The 15314-nt window shown below is 45.3% G+C and overlaps 1 protein-coding gene across 1 annotated transcript in view; it reads left to right on the top strand.

The window, feature by feature from the left end:
• Window positions 1–15314, top strand: part of PHAF1 (phagosome assembly factor 1) — a 31623-nt gene that overhangs the window by 14543 nt on the left and 1766 nt on the right. The window contains exons 2-14 of the mRNA XM_040254118.1: window positions 1877–1902; window positions 3699–3742; window positions 5317–5396; window positions 5681–5775; window positions 6567–6664; window positions 6756–6868; window positions 12079–12212; window positions 12608–12691; window positions 13236–13318; window positions 13694–13737; window positions 14115–14158; window positions 14311–14369; window positions 14929–15001. Coding sequence (XP_040110052.1) covers window positions 1877–1902; window positions 3699–3742; window positions 5317–5396; window positions 5681–5775; window positions 6567–6664; window positions 6756–6868; window positions 12079–12212; window positions 12608–12691; window positions 13236–13318; window positions 13694–13737; window positions 14115–14158; window positions 14311–14369; window positions 14929–15001 — 977 coding nt within the window. The remainder of the gene's footprint in view (window positions 1–1876; window positions 1903–3698; window positions 3743–5316; window positions 5397–5680; window positions 5776–6566; window positions 6665–6755; window positions 6869–12078; window positions 12213–12607; window positions 12692–13235; window positions 13319–13693; window positions 13738–14114; window positions 14159–14310; window positions 14370–14928; window positions 15002–15314) is intronic.

The following is a 15314-nucleotide window of genomic DNA, read 5'->3' as shown; positions in this document are numbered from 1 at the left end:
AATCCCAAAGAAAGGCAATGCCAAAGAATGCTCAAACTACGGCACAATTGCACTCATTTCACACGCTAGTAAAGTAATGCTCAAAATTCTCCAAGCCAGGCTTCAGCAACACGTGAACCATGAACTTCCAGATGTTCAAGCTGGTTTTAGAAAAGGCAGAGGAACCAGAGATCAAATTGCCAACATGCGCTGGATCATGGAAAAAGCAAGAGAGTTCCAGAAAAACATCTATTTCTGCTTTATTGACTATGCGAAAGCCTTTGACTGTGTGGATCACAATACACTGGAAAATTCTGAAAGCAATGAGAATACCAGACCACCTGACCTGCCTCTTGAAAAACCTATATGCAGGTCAGGAAGCAACAGTTAGAACTGGACATGGAACAGACTGGTTCCAAGTAGGAAAAGGAGTACGTCGAGGCTATATATTGTCACCCTGCTTATTTCACTTCTATGCAGAATACATCATGAGAAATGCTGCGACGGAAGAAACACAAGCTGGAATCAAGGTTGCCGGGAGAAATATCAATAACCTCAGCTATGCAGATGACACCACCCTTACGGCAGAAAGTAAAGAGGAGCTAAAGAGCCTCTTGATGAAAGTGAAAGAGGAGAGTGAAATGGTTGGCTTAAAGCTCAACATTCAGAAAACTAAGATCATGGCATGTGGTCCCATCACTTCATGGGAAGTAGTTGGGGAAACAGTGGAAGCAGTGTCAGACTTTATTTTGGGGGGCTCCAAAATCACTGCAGATGGTGATTGCAGCCATGAAATTAAAAGATGCTTACTCCTTGGAAGGAAAGTTATGACCAACCTAGATAGCATATTCAAAAGCAGAGACATTACTTTGCCAACAAAGGTCCGTCTAGTCAAGGCTATGGTTTTTCCAGAGGTCATGTATGGATGTGAGAGTTGGACTATGAAGAAAGCTGAACGCTGAAGAATTGATGCTTTTGAACTGTGGTGTTGGAGAAGACTCTTGAGAGTCCCTTGGACTGCAAGGAGATCCAACCAGTCCATTCTAAAGGAGACGAGTCCTGGGTGTTCATTGGAAGGACTGATGGTAAAGCTGAAACTCCAATACTTTGGCCCCCTCATGTGAAGAGTTGACTAATTGGAAAAGACTCTGATGCTGGGAGGGATTGGGGGCAGGAGGAGAAGGGGACGACAGAGGATGAGATGGCTGGATGGCATCACCGACTCGATGGACATGAGTCTGAGTGAACTCTGGGAGTTGGTGATGGACAGCGGGGCCTGGCGTGCTGAGATTCATGGGGTCGCAAAGAGTCGGACATGACTGAGTGACTGAACTGAACTGAATCTAAATGGGCAACAGTGGAGGGTAGATAGGCAGCCTATGGCAGAATTTCAGCATGGTGAGGAAAATATGTTTAGTGAGCACTTAGTACCTGTTAGTCACATGGCTGTGTGCTTCCCATGCATTTCCTAGTTTAATCCTAACAAGCCTGTGAGTGATATGGCTTACTAGTGAGACAACAGCGACAGAAGATAAGCAGTCTACCTGACACCAGGCTTTTTGTATTACCAGAGCATAGCGACTGGCTTCTGGGAATAAAAATGGCTTAGGTTCTGTTGATGAATGTGGGAAATAAATGGGATAAAAGTGTGTGAGCATACTATGCAGAAATGCAAGGAATTCAAAGTACGCTTGAGTGGGAAAAGAGAGTAGAGCCATCTCTCTGCCTTCTGTGAGTCCCTGTGAAGGGAGGGCTGGGGCCCTGCCTGAGAGTATGGAATCTGAGGAAGCAATCCCTCAGGTACCATTGATGGGCACCAAGTCTGACTTGACCAGTCTGCCTGCCCCACCATATAAGGGCTTCAGAAGTCACCTCTCCCCTCTGCTGTCCCCTGCAGTTCCCCCATCCTCTCCCTCCCTGACTGTGAGAGAGCCCTGTGGAATGAAGCTTCACAAGTCACAATCTGTACAGCCACCTGTCTTTTCCTTTCCTATCTTGTCTGCTGCCAGAACTTCTCCTCTGGAGAAATCAAGGTCTTTTTCCAGCCTAGAGGTAGAAAACCATGGCTTTCAGATTTCCCCAGCTATCTGTCCCTATGGTTCAGCAAGCATCTATGGGCGAAAATCTGCTTGTTGATTCTGGCAAGGGGCCCAGAGTGCTAACCATCTTGGAGTCCTTCACGTCATAAGTGCCATAGTGTCACAGGAAGAATATTTTGGAGGCCCACAGGCTGAGTGATGGGCAGCCCTTGGGAGACCATTGGTCAGCCATAGTGGTAGCAATCAGAGGGGCAGAGTGCTGCTCCAGCTGCACGAGCAGAGGTTCTGGCTGAGGGTTGAGGCCTCTGGCAGCCTGGGATCCTGGCCTCAGTAAAATGGCATACCCGTTTAGCATAATATACTGCCATGCCCCAGCTTTCTGAAGATATTGTCATGAATCACAACTATTCCTCTGCCCTTGCATGACCTCCCTCAGCACCTCTTTTCATGTTTTTGAGCTTTATATTACCCTTAGCTCCATCCCAGGCAGACTCCCTGACATGTGTTGTGTACCCTTCTATGCAAACTAATGAGCCAAACCTCAAAGAGCCTAACCAGTGAATGGCATATACTGGTAGCATAGGAAAGGGTAGATGGAAATGCTCCAAAAGCCCAGCAGAGGCAGTGATTCTTAGCAGCATGTAGAATCAGAATAGCTGCACCTTATAGTTAAGAAGAGCCCAGCTTGTAGTTTTCCAGGTTAGGGACAGGTCTGACCACAAGTGAACTGCCTGTTATATCTCTGTTCCTGTGACAGTGCCAGGCGCCCCGTCACCCAGTACCCACAGTCCTGCCCAGAATGAAGCCCTGGTTGTCAGGGCAAACAGAGCGATCCAGCTCTGCTTGTGCTTCTGCAGTGGGAGCCAAATCTCCCAGCTGGGGAAAGCAGATGGTTCGCCTGTCCTCAGTCAGCTATGCTACTGGCTAGACGTCTAGCCTTTGATGCCATGGACATCAAAGACATCAGATGCGGATTACTTGGCATCACTAGTGGCTGGATGTTCAATGCCTTTTCCTTTGTCTCCTCCCTGAGTTCTTGGCATTTCATCAGCTGAACCCTTAGAAACTTCACAAGGGTCCTGAGGTTCTCCAGGTTGGACCAGATGCTCTTCATTAGGGATATAACAATATTGTTACACTGGACCTAGGCTAATAAATGACTTATTTTCTAATAAGATAGACCGCCCCGCCCCCCCGCTCCGTCTTTTTTTTGGTAAACCACAATATTTTGAAACTGTTTTTGAAAGTGACTTGATTTGGGTTTTTATAATGCAACAAAGTATAGTATGAAAGAAAAAGGGCTCAGTATTCCCCTTACAGGTTACAACCTTCACAAGCTGCTTGAATTTGTTTTTGTGGAGGGTTTCACTGTCCTGTCTCATGGTATGTGCAGGCTTATGTATGACCCAGCTGTAGACTAGATACAAAAACTTGACCCAGAGTATCTACAGACATCTGTTGAACCATCCTCTAGAAAGAGGGGGAAGATGAGTTTATGCCATGTGTGGTATCGGTTTTTCTTCCAGATTTAGAAATAAAAACAGACAAAATGTGTAGTGCTTCAGGAGAATTTCAGCTAGTGATTTTTTTTCCTCACTGCTCTATAAATGTCTTTTCTAATTAACCTTTTTCCAACTTTAGAGCTCTAATAGATCTTAAACATTTGCTTTTTGTTTTTAGGTGATTGAAGTATATGACTTGACTAAAGTAAAGTTAAAATATTGGTAAGTTTTCTCCTGGTTTGTGTCCTAGGCTTGGCACACCTGGGCTTATTTTATGTTTTCATGACCAGGAAAGGTGGGACCAACCAGATATAGCTGACTCTGAGGCCTATGCTAAAGAGAATGCCGAAAGGATCACTATTTGTAGGGGAGGGCCAGGTGGGGGGGCAAAATCTGCTTTTTAGAATGAAAACGAGAATAGCCTGTATGGTGCACAAGTATTTCAGCCCCCATATGGTAAGTCGTTGTGCTGGCATCTAGAATATTCTGTTCAGTAAGCTTCCTTAACAAGCTTCCCTTTTTGAGGATATCAAAGGGATCAGTTCCTGGGTTGTTTCAAGCAATATCTGCCGATAGAGAAGTGGATAAACCAGATGCATAATAGCACTGACCCCTGCAAATTCTGGTTATCTCTTAGTCTTACTGGGGCCTTCAGTACCTCAAGGTCTGGCTTCTCTTTACCTTCTTAAGAATCACTGGTGGGTAAGCGAGGGGTCGAGAGTCAGGCTGCCCTGGGTTTGAGTTATGACTTCTTCATTTTATTACTCTGTGAAATTGGGAAAGTCACTTAACCTCTTTGAGCTTGTTTTTTCATCAGAGAAGTGAAAGCATAAATCTGGCTGCTGAGTTAGGAAAACTACATGAGATAATGCTGATAAAGCATATAGCGCAGTGCCTGGTTAAAAACAGAGGTGCTCTAGATGCTAACTATTATATACAGACTAGATACACAGCAAGGTCCTACTGTATAGATGGGAAACTATTTTCAATATCCTGTAATAAATCATAATGGAAAGAATGTGAAAAAGAATATATATATATATATATAATTGAATCACTTTGCTGTATAGCAGAAATTAACACAATATTGTAAATCAACTATACTTAATAACATTTTTAAAATGCAGAGGTATTCCATAAGTGATACTCATTTTTTAAAAAATATTTTTAACCTTTAAGCATTCTCCTTAAAGTTAGAAATGACTTATCTTCGTGCTCATCATCTGAAATCACATGCTCCTCTTTGCTCCCAAGCCCACTCCTTCCCAGGTATTTTTCCTTTACTTGGGATCATTCCTCCCCATCCACTTACCCATTCACCCAGTTGATGAGTGCTGGTTCTTCTGCTTGTTAGGAAAACAAGCTGCCTTGCTTGGCTGTATCCTACATTTAAAATGTTCATCCCCTTTTTAAGAAAGTTCCTTTTCAGGACAAACTAATCATAGGCATTCTGAGAAAACACATTAACAATGTCTATTTCTATGACTCTTCCTTATCCAAGTCCAAATGCCATGGGGCTGAGGCTGGATTTACTTCCTTCTGAACTGGGCCTGGTCACCATAGATGTCTTGGGAGGTCCTAGAGGGCTAATCCTCTGTATCAGCCTCAGGAGGATTGACTATTTCTGACCTCATTAATTGTCTCTTATTTAAAAGTTCTATAGTTAAACCTTTATTTTTATATAATTATAGCCTCAACCCCCATGTATTTTAAGAGTAACTCTTCCAGCCACCATCTCTAATTACCTGTGAGTGCATCCTACAAGCCTGGTATTAAAAATCATCTTTGTTTTTCAGTGGCGTGCATTTCAATTCTCAAGCCATAGCTCCCACCATTGAGCAGATTGACCAGTCTTTTGGTGCAACCCATCCTGGAGGTAAGCCCAGTCCATCTGATTCCTCTGGTCATCTGTAGCAGCCAATAGTAATAAATCTGGCAAGTGGTGCCATGCCAGCCCCAACCTCAAAGCACCTATCGGATTTGGGGACCAGCACTTGGGTGTGAAGGAAGGCTCTCCCCCGTGGTTTTCAGCCTAGTAAGTCGGTTCAGAAATGAGACACAATGAAAATGTTGCCAGTCATTACTCCCTGTCAGGCTGGTTTGTGTTCACAGCTTCGGATGCCGTTCAACCTTGTCATTTTCTTCTCCCCACTCCCACAGTGTACAACTCTGCTGAGCAGCTCTTCCACCTCAACTTCAGAGGATTGTCTTTCTCTTTTCAGCTAGATTCCTGGACCGAGGCTCCCAAGTATGAGGTTAGCCTTTTTCTTTCCCTGATATTTATTGCCCAATGCCCAGGTGGCGGGGGGCAGAAGACAGTACCATTGGAGGAGGCTGGATAGGTACCCTTCCTTTGGTTCCCTTAATCTCTGAGGTCTTCAGAGGCCCCTTAGGGGTACAGTGGGTGAAGCTGACAGAACAAAGCCCAGGCTGGCATTCCAAGGAGGAGGGCGCTTCCAACTGAAGTGAGGTCGAACTCGCTCTCCAGAGGGAAATCCATGTCGTGTGCTTTAAAACTCCAAATCACCACAGTTTTTCTCAATGGCCTAGAATTTGAGAGAATTCATCCTTTGACAATGGCATCCTTGGTGTTATGAAATTGATAGTTTTTTGTAACTTTTACATTTTATTAAAGAAGGCATTTCTACATTTTCTCCCTGATGAAGGAAAGGAAAACTAAGTAAAATTAAAGATGAACTTGCATGGTTGAGTGAATTTATTGACCTGGACACAGATCAGACTATGCTTTGACCTGGCCAGTTCTTTTTTTTTTTTTTTTTTTAACATACCTTGATAAATCAAGCAAATTTCAAAGTTTCTCAGAAACCATTCCACACTGCAGATAACAATACCCAGTGAGAAAATGGATACAGAAAATGCATACCAAATAAGGCAGTACCAGTACTACAGTTGTGCCTAAAACTGAGATATTCCTCTTCTAAATTCCCTACTTTTGTGACCTGGCCAGTTCTCAAAGACCATGAGTATTGGGAAAATGCCAGGGCTGCAGTGTGCTTTTAGTAAAACATTTATCCTGTGTTTGCAGCCCAATTTTGCCCATGGTCTGGCTTCTCTTCAGATACCCCACGGAGCAACTGTGAAACGAATGTATATCTACAGTGGGAACAGCCTACAGGATACCAAGTACGTGTGGGGGAGCACAGGCTTCATGCTAAGGCCATGGGTTCCCTGGGAGGGAGGACAAAGTCTCTGCTCACTCTGTGCCTGCCCCCAGGGCGCCCGTGATGCCCCTGAGCTGTTTCCTGGGCAACGTGTATGCTGAGAGTGTGGATGTTCTCCGGGATGGAACTGGACCCTCAGGTTTACGACTCCGCCTCCTTGCTGCAGGTCAGTTCCTGGCTTTGGGGTGGGGGCTTCTCCATTATAGCCTTGTTGAGATGGTCTAAAATCCCATGTCCTTAGGGATAGCTGGTAGAAGACAAATGGTGCTGACGTTTATGGTTAGAAGTTTTCATTTGTTTGTGAAGGAATAAGACATAGTTTTATTTTGAGCAGCTCTTAAAAATGACAGTAAAACTCCTTCCCTTAGCATGTACATCAGCCTCTGTGTACTTAGTTTTGCGGTGGTGCCCGGGTCCTAGAGGTGTATCTTACAGGCTCAGTGTTGCGTGTTCTCTCATTTTCCACCCTTTCTGCTCATTTTGCAGAGTAGACTGTCAAGAGGGACTTGTTGAATTGTGATTTGGCCATACCCTGCTCAGTTTTGCTGATTGCAAACAAAAAAGAATTGCTGCCTTCAGTAGCCAGTCTTTCTAGGATCCACACCTCATCCTGTGATTTTCTTGTGTGGACAGTCTCAGCTCCTTCGAACTTTGGATTATGCTTAGGGGTACAGAGATCATCCAGTGTGGAATTTGCCTCCATAAAGATGACCTGGGGACTGTGAGCTCCATGAAGGGGCCTATGCCTTCATGGAGCTCATAGTCTAGTCAGCCTTTGTAAGCTGGGGTCTTCCCTCAGTCTCTGGGGTATCAATTCTCAACTGCTAAGAATCTGGCAAATAAATTGTAAACTCACTCCCCTGAACAATTAGACAGTTCAAAGACTCCAGGTTAGAAATTTCTTAAAATGTGGTTTTCTAGCCATGGCAGAACATGAGCTACTTAAAGGAGCATTGTGCTTGTGCTGTAGTTTTTGAAAGAATTGAGATGTGGCATTTCAAAAAAGAAATTGAGGTCGTCTCAGGAGGATTGCTGCTTGAAGCAGTGGGGTAATCAAGGGTGGTGTGAGTATACCAGGTGACAGCAAGAGGAGCCTGTTGAGAGTAGGGGGTCTCAGCCAGTTCTGACCACCACCCTGACAGGACAGTCCCAGCAGTCACATCACACTGCCTACAAGGTCACTGGGGGAAACACCTTAAATCAAGACCTCACTGAGTTATTATCCCACTCAGTACTCACTGACAGTTCCTGTGGAGAGTGACTACAGTGATGCCATTCAACTGTCTTGATCCCCACAGTAATGATTCCCTCGCTCAAGGGAATCAGAAACTAAAATAGTCTCTTTGAGAAACTAAGGGTACTTTTACTTGAGGAGACTTCAGATAGAGTGAGACAAGAGAGGAGACTCACCTGTGAAGGGTGCCTCCCAAACAGCCCTGTGTGGACATTCACAAGGATCTGGTACTTGCAGACTTTGGGCACACAGTCTAGCTTGACAGGACTTTCAGTGGTTTCCATAGGTCACCCAGGCTTATCAGGATTTATCAGTTTAGCTCAGTTCAGTCGCTCAGTCATGTCCGACTCTTTGCGACCCCATGAACCGCAGCACACCAGGCCTCCCTGTCCATCACCAACTCCCGGAGTTCACTGAAACCCATGTCCATTGAGTTGGCGATGCCATCCAACCATCTCATCCTCTGTCGTCCCCTTCACCTCCTGCCCTCAATCCCTCCCAGCATCAGGGTCTTTTCAAATAAATCAGCTCTTCACATCAGGTGGCCAAAGTATTGGAGTTTCAGCTTCAGCATCTGTCGTTCCAAGGAATATTCAGGACTGATTTCCTTTAGGATGGACTGGTTGGATCTCCTTGCAGTCCGAGGGACTCTCAAGAGTCTTCTCCAACACCACAGTTCAAAAGCATCAATTCTTCGGCGCTCAGCTTACTTCACAGTCCAACTCTCACATCCATTCATGACCATTGGAAAAACCATAGCCTTGACTAGACGGACCTTCGTTGACAAAGTAATGTCTCTGCTTTTCAATATGCTGTCTAGGTTGGTCATAACTTTTCTTCCAAGGAGTAAGCATCTTTTAATTTCATGGCTGCAATCACCATCTGCAGTGATTTTGGAGCCCAGAAGAATAAAGTCTGACACTGCTTCCACGGTTTCCCCATCTATTTGCCATGAAGTGATTACACTGGATGCCATGATCTTAAGTTTTCTGAATGTTGAGCTTTAAGCCAACTTTTTCACTGTCTTTCACTTTCATCAAGAGGCTCTTTAGTTCTTCTTCACTTTCTGCCATAAGGGTGGTGTCATCTGCATATCTGAGGTTATTGATATTTCTCCCGGCAATCTTGATTCCAGCTTGTGTTTCTTCCAGTCCAGCGTTTCTCATGATGTACTCTGCATAGAAGTTAAATAAGCAGGGTGACAATATACAGCCTTGACGTACTCCTTTTCCTATTTGGAACCAGTCTGTTGTTCCATGTCCAGTTCTAACTGTTGCTTCCTGACCTGCATACAGGTTTCTCAAGAGGCAGGTCAGGTGGTCTGGTATTCCCATCGCTTTCAGCATTTTCCACAGTTTATTGTGATCCACACAGTCAAAGGCTTTCGCATAGTCAATAAAGCAGAAATAGATGTTTTTCTGGAACTCTCTTGCTTTTTCCATGATCCAGCGCATGTTGGCAATTTGATCTCTGGTTCCTCTGCCTTTTCTAAATCCAGCTTGAACATCTGGAAGTTCACGGTTCACGTATTGCTGAAGCCTGGCTTGGAGAATTTTGAGCATTACTTTGCTAACGTGTGAGATGAGTGCAATTGTGTGGTAGTTTGAGCATTCTTTGGCATTGCCTTTCTTTGGGATTGGAATGAAAACAGACCTTTTCCAGTCCTGTGGCCACTGCTGAGTTTTCCAAAGTTGCTGGCATATTGAGTGCAGCACTTTCACAGCATCATCTTCCAGGATTTGAAGTAACTCACCTGGAATTCCATCACCTCCACTAGCTTTGTTCATAGTGATGCTTCCTAAGGCTCACTTGACTTCACATTCCAGGATGTCTGGCTCTAGGTGAGTGATCACACCATCATGATTATCTGGGTCATGAAGCTCTTTTTTGTACAGTTCTTCTGTGTATTCTTCTGTGTATCCTCTTCTTAATATCTTCTGCTTCTGTTAGGTCCATACCATTTCTGTCCTTTATCAAGCCCATCTTTGCATGAAATGTTCCCTTGGTATCTCTGATTATCTTGAAGAGATCTCTAGTCTTTCCCATTCTCTTGTTTTCCTCTATTTCTTGGCATTGATCGCTGAGGAAGGCTTTCTTATCTCTTCTTGCTATTCTTTGGAACTCTGCATTCAGATGCTTATATCTTTCCTTTTCTCCTTTGCTTTTTGCTTCTCTTTTTTTCACAGCTATTTGTAAGGCCTCCTCAGACAGCCATTTTGCTTTTTTGCATTTCTTTTCCATGGGGATGGTCTTGATCCCTGTCTCCTGTACAATGTCACGAACCTCCATTCATAGTTCATCAGGCACTCTGTCTGTCAGATCTAGTCCCTTAAATCTATTTCTCACTTCCACTGTATAATCATAAGGGATTTGATTTAGGTCATACCTGAATGGTCTAGTGGTTTTCTCCACTTTCTTCAATTTCAGTCTGAATTTGGCAATAAGGAGTTCACGATCTGAGCCACAGTCAGCTCCCAGTCTTATTTTTGCTGACTGTATAGAACTTCTCCATCTTTGGCTGCAAAGAATATAATCAATCTGACCATCTGGTGATGTCCATGTGTAGAGTCTTCTCTTGTGTTGTTGGGAGAGGGTGTTTGCTATGACCAGTGCATTCTCTTGGCAGAACTCTTAGCCTTTGCCCTGCTTCATTCTGTACTCCAAGGCCAAATTTGCCTGTTATTCCAGGTGTTTCTTGACTTCCTACTTTTGCATTCTAGTCCCCTATAATGAAAAGGACATCTTTTTTGGGTGTTAGTTCTAGAAGGTCTTGTAGGTCTTCATAGAACTGTTCAGCTTCTTCGACATTACTGGTTGGGGACATAGACTTGGATTACTGTGATACTGGATGGTTTGCCTTGGAAACGAACAGACATCATTCTGTCATTTTGGAGATTGCATCCAAGTATTGCATTTCGGACTCTTTTGTTGACCATGATGGCTACTCCATTTCTTCTAAGGGATTCCTGCCCACAGTAGTAGATACAATGGTCATCTGAATTAAATTCACCCATTGCACTTCATCTTCGTTCACTGATTCCTAGAATGTTGATGTTAACTCTTGCCATCTCCTGTTTACCGGATTTATACACAGAAGTTAATGTGAACTATACTTTTTTCCCCTGATTTACACACAGCTTTGTCTGTGTGTGTGAGGAGTGGGATTTGAAACAGCTTTTATTGTACAAGAAAGAGCTTTGTCAGCTGTAAAGCCCTATGCAGAGTAAGGCGATAGTGGTGATTATCACGGTACCAGAAATTATTCCTCCTCAGATTCTTAGCTTCCTTTTATAATTTTGGGCAAAACACTCTTTCTTCCCATCCACACAATGAGGGAAATTTTACTGTTGGTATGTTCGTTGCTATTCCACAACCACTTCTGTGTGTGTGTGCGTGTGTGTGTGTGTGTATTTAACTAGAATCATTTTTTAAATGTATTAGACAAAGTCATAGTTTAAAGATTGTTCCCAAAGAAGAAACCTTTGGCAAATCAGGTTTTCCATTTTCACCCACTTTCCTGATTTGTCTCTTTTTGAGTGTTAGTGTTTGTAGAGTTAGGGAGTAAGTTAATGGGTGCTTAGCTCTTGGCTCTTTTATAGAGTGATGTTCCGGTCCAGTCTCAGGTTGGGGGTTACCATAGAGAAGTACTTGTTATCGTAAATCCTGTATCTTGTTGGGAACTGGAAAGTGGCAGGAGATAGTGGCACCCATTTGTATATTTCCATAGCACCTGTGCTGCTGTTTGTTGTACCACAGTTGTGTGATGGTCTGATTAGAATCTTTACACCATGAGCTCCAACGTGGCCAGAGACTGCACCTGTTTTTCTCACCGTTGCTCCCTTAGCGTCTAGCCCAGGGCGTCAGTGACTAAATATTTGGTGAGTCAGTGAGTGACATTTCCAGAGCTCCATGTTACTTTTGTGGGATTGAGTGAGTCTCTGGCATTATTTTGAGTAGACAGTGATCTCCTGTAACATCTCAAGTCCTGGTGACCTGGTATTTCTGTTTACATGCAGTCTTGCCCCTCAGCCAAACCTGATAATGCAGCATGCAGCCACTGTCCTCTCTGGGGCTCCAGACCCTGGGCTGCAGGGTTCCAGGCCCTGACTGGGAACCTCACCACCTCTACTTGTTCTCTGCAGGTTGTGGACCTGGCCTGCTAGCAGATGCCAAGATGCGGGTATTTGAACGCTCAGTGTATTTTGGTGATTCCTGTCAAGATGTTCTTAGCATGCTTGGCTCTCCACACAAGGTCTTCTACAAGTCAGAAGATAAGGTAGAGGAAATGTGTTTATAAAGTGAATAGGTGATCTCGCTCTTTTTATTTAATCAATTTGAACTTAACAGTGAATAAATATACACTGCTGTTTTCCCATAGAACCTGTTCTATTAAAGCTAATGGAAAAAAAGTAAAAAACTGATGGAGAAGTAAATTGAAAGCTGTCTTCTGACCCCTGTTGGTCAGATTGTCCTGCCTTTCCTTGGAAACCAGGGCCCAGTCTATAGTCAACCAAAGATGTCTGGGTTGTTCAGCACCAGCATCGGGGACTCTCACACTCTTGCTTACCCAACAGATGACTGTCATACAAGAAACACAACTTGTAGACTCATTTCATCCAAGAACTGTATTAATGGATTGGATTTTAATTCATTATTATTTTTCCCCAACAGATGAAGATTCATTCTCCTTCTCCTCATAAGCAAGTTCCATCCAAGTGCAATGACTACTTTTTTAACTACTTCACTCTTGGAGTGGTAAGCTGTGATTCCTTAGAGAAGTGTTCCATTTCCCTGGGGGTGTGCAGTGCGCTAGGCAGGCCTGTGTGTACACTTGAAGCTTTAACTGTGCTGGCGCATGGAAGCCATAAGGATCTGGCAGGTCCTGGCTTTCAGAACAACCAGGTTCCCTGAGCTTCTTGACAGTCAGGGGAGCCCTGAATCTTCTCATTAGCTTTTAAGGCAAAATCTGTGCTCAGTTACATTTTTAATCTGGTGCTTTTTGTCAGGGAAGATCTCCCTGACCATGTTTGAGTTTCCAAGCAGTGGGAGCTGTAGCCCTCTGCCTGTGGGGCCTACTGGTACAAGGTTTGGAATGAGGAAGCCTGGAGATGGTTGGGTGTGTGTCGTCATCCCATTGTGCTAGGCCTCAGCTGTCCCCTTGGTTGTTTTTTGGGTCAGAGCTGTTCCCCAAGGGCATCCCCATTGTGGAGCAGGTGTCTTCGAGTAGGACATGCCCTCAAAACCCTGCTGCCCGCCTCAGTAACTTTACCCACTTGAGCATCCTTGTTTTCTATCCCAGGACATTCTCTTTGATGCGAATACACACAAAGTGAAGAAATTTGTCCTACATACCAATTACCCTGGACATTATAATTTTAATATGTGAGTATACCTGCACCTGCCCCTCCAGGAAAGAGCTTGGGCCTTGGATGTTTGCTAATTCATGAAAAGTAACCAATTTCATGAGTGTTTTCTGTTCCTGGTACAGTGTCCATTACTTTATATCTCTCCATTTATACCCATTTTACAAATAGAGAAATGGATTCAGAAAGCTTGGCATCTTATCTGAGATGATAGGGTCTTCAGAGCCCCCCAGCTATGCCCTTTCTGGTTTGACTCTAGGGCCCAAATCTGGCCTCTCCAGGGCTTTGAGCAGGTGTGCCCGATCCTGTTCTTCCTGGGATGCAGAATTGAGATGTGGGGGTGGTCAGGTCTCCCAAGGGGTCCCACCTTTACCCGTCTCCCTTCTCTTTCTAGTTATCACCGCTGTGAGTTCAAGATCCCCCTCACTGTAAAGAGAGGTGAGTAGTCAGTATTCTCATGGTAAGGAAAGGGTTTTAGAGTCAGTCTCTCATGCTTCGAAGAGATGATGATTCAAGCAGAGAGGGTGGCAGTGGTTGGATGTGTGGACTCTTTGCCCACCTGCTTCTCCTCAGAGCCTCAGCTCCTCTGGGTTGGGCTCTTGGTTCTGGGGGCCACATGGTTTTTGGTCTATAGTCTCCTGGAAGCCCTTAAGGTCTTATCCTGTGCCTGTGGGATTGTTGGTTTCCAAACTTCAATCCCAGTGCATAGTGTGGCGAGGGCTGGGGTCGCAGGTGGGCTGAGCCATCTGCCTGAGCAGATGTGGAACTGAGTCCAGGCCAGGCCAGCTACCAACCATGCTGTGTTCTCTTTCCAGAAAACATAGAGGGTCAGACAGAAACATGCACAACTTACAGCAAGGTGAGCCCCTACTTTTCCCACCTGACACAGTCTGAAAATGAGGAGGGCACGAGCCTGCCAACAGTCCAGGTGCCTGTGTCCTTTGGGCCAGCCATTGGTCACAGTGGGGTCGGGTCCCTACTAATCCCCTGTCACCTTCATCCCTCTTGTAGTGGGACAACATCCAGGAGCTCCTGGGACACCCTGTGGAGAAGCCTGTGGTCCTGCACAGGTGAGTGGGGGTTGCTTTCTGATGGCCCCACCCAGTTCCTCACCACCCAGAAGGACCGGGAACCCTAGCAGTGGGTATGGCTTAAAACCAGCAGGAATTTCTGATGTTGCCACATGCTTCCTGCCTCAGCCCTGTGAGTTACAACTCAGCCAACAGTTCTGCACATTTACTTGCAACCAGAAGGGCTGCCCCCTCTCCCTCCTACCTCCAGTTGCTCAGAGAGGGAGGCAGTTTGACTAGCTGTCTCCATCACACCTGCTACCTGCTTTAGTTCACAGCCCAGTACCTGGTTGCCCTGCTGTCTGAGGTGCCCTCTCCCGCCTGACTTTGTACATTCCAGTCCAATTGCATAATGCCCTTCTGTGCCAGCTGGACTGCATAGGATTTGGTGCTTGAGTGAGATCAATCACTGTGCCTCGGACCTCGAGAGCCCATGTGGGAAACACACTCAGAACCCTGAGGGACCACTGGCTAACAGCCCCTACCCCAGAGGGAACTGGATGCCCCAGCTGGCCTAGGTCTCTGTCTGCCCCTCTAATTCTGGCTTCCCTGGCCTCAGGTCCTCGTCCCCAAACAACACCAACCCTTTTGGCTCTACATTCTGCTTTGGTCTTCAGCGGATGATCTTTGAGGTAAGCCCTAGGGGTTGAGTGGCTGGTGATCATGGCAAGGACAGGCAAGTGATGGGGGAGAGAGATTGGGGATAGCCTGAAGGCCCTGCTGGGCAGGCTCATCCAAGAAGATGAGGGTAAATGAGGAGCCCGCATTTATATTTGAAAACATGAGTACAATAGCAAAGGGAACTGCAGGGCAAGTGGGACTCTGTCTGGGGGCATTGGGGGTGCTCTTTAAATGCCATATGAATGAATGTGCGGTGGGGCGAGGGGCTCGTGAGGCTCCACTGGCTGGGAGAAAAATGGGCTGCCCCTGCTTTCCCATCTGGTC

Source organism: Oryx dammah, unplaced genomic scaffold (genome assembly GCF_014754425.2).
Source record: "Oryx dammah isolate SB20612 unplaced genomic scaffold, SCBI_Odam_1.1 HiC_scaffold_13, whole genome shotgun sequence".
Classification (NCBI taxonomy): Eukaryota; Metazoa; Chordata; class Mammalia; order Artiodactyla; family Bovidae; genus Oryx; species Oryx dammah.
The sequence above is the reverse complement of the archived record's forward strand: the minus strand, read 5'-3'. Positions and strand labels throughout refer to the sequence as shown.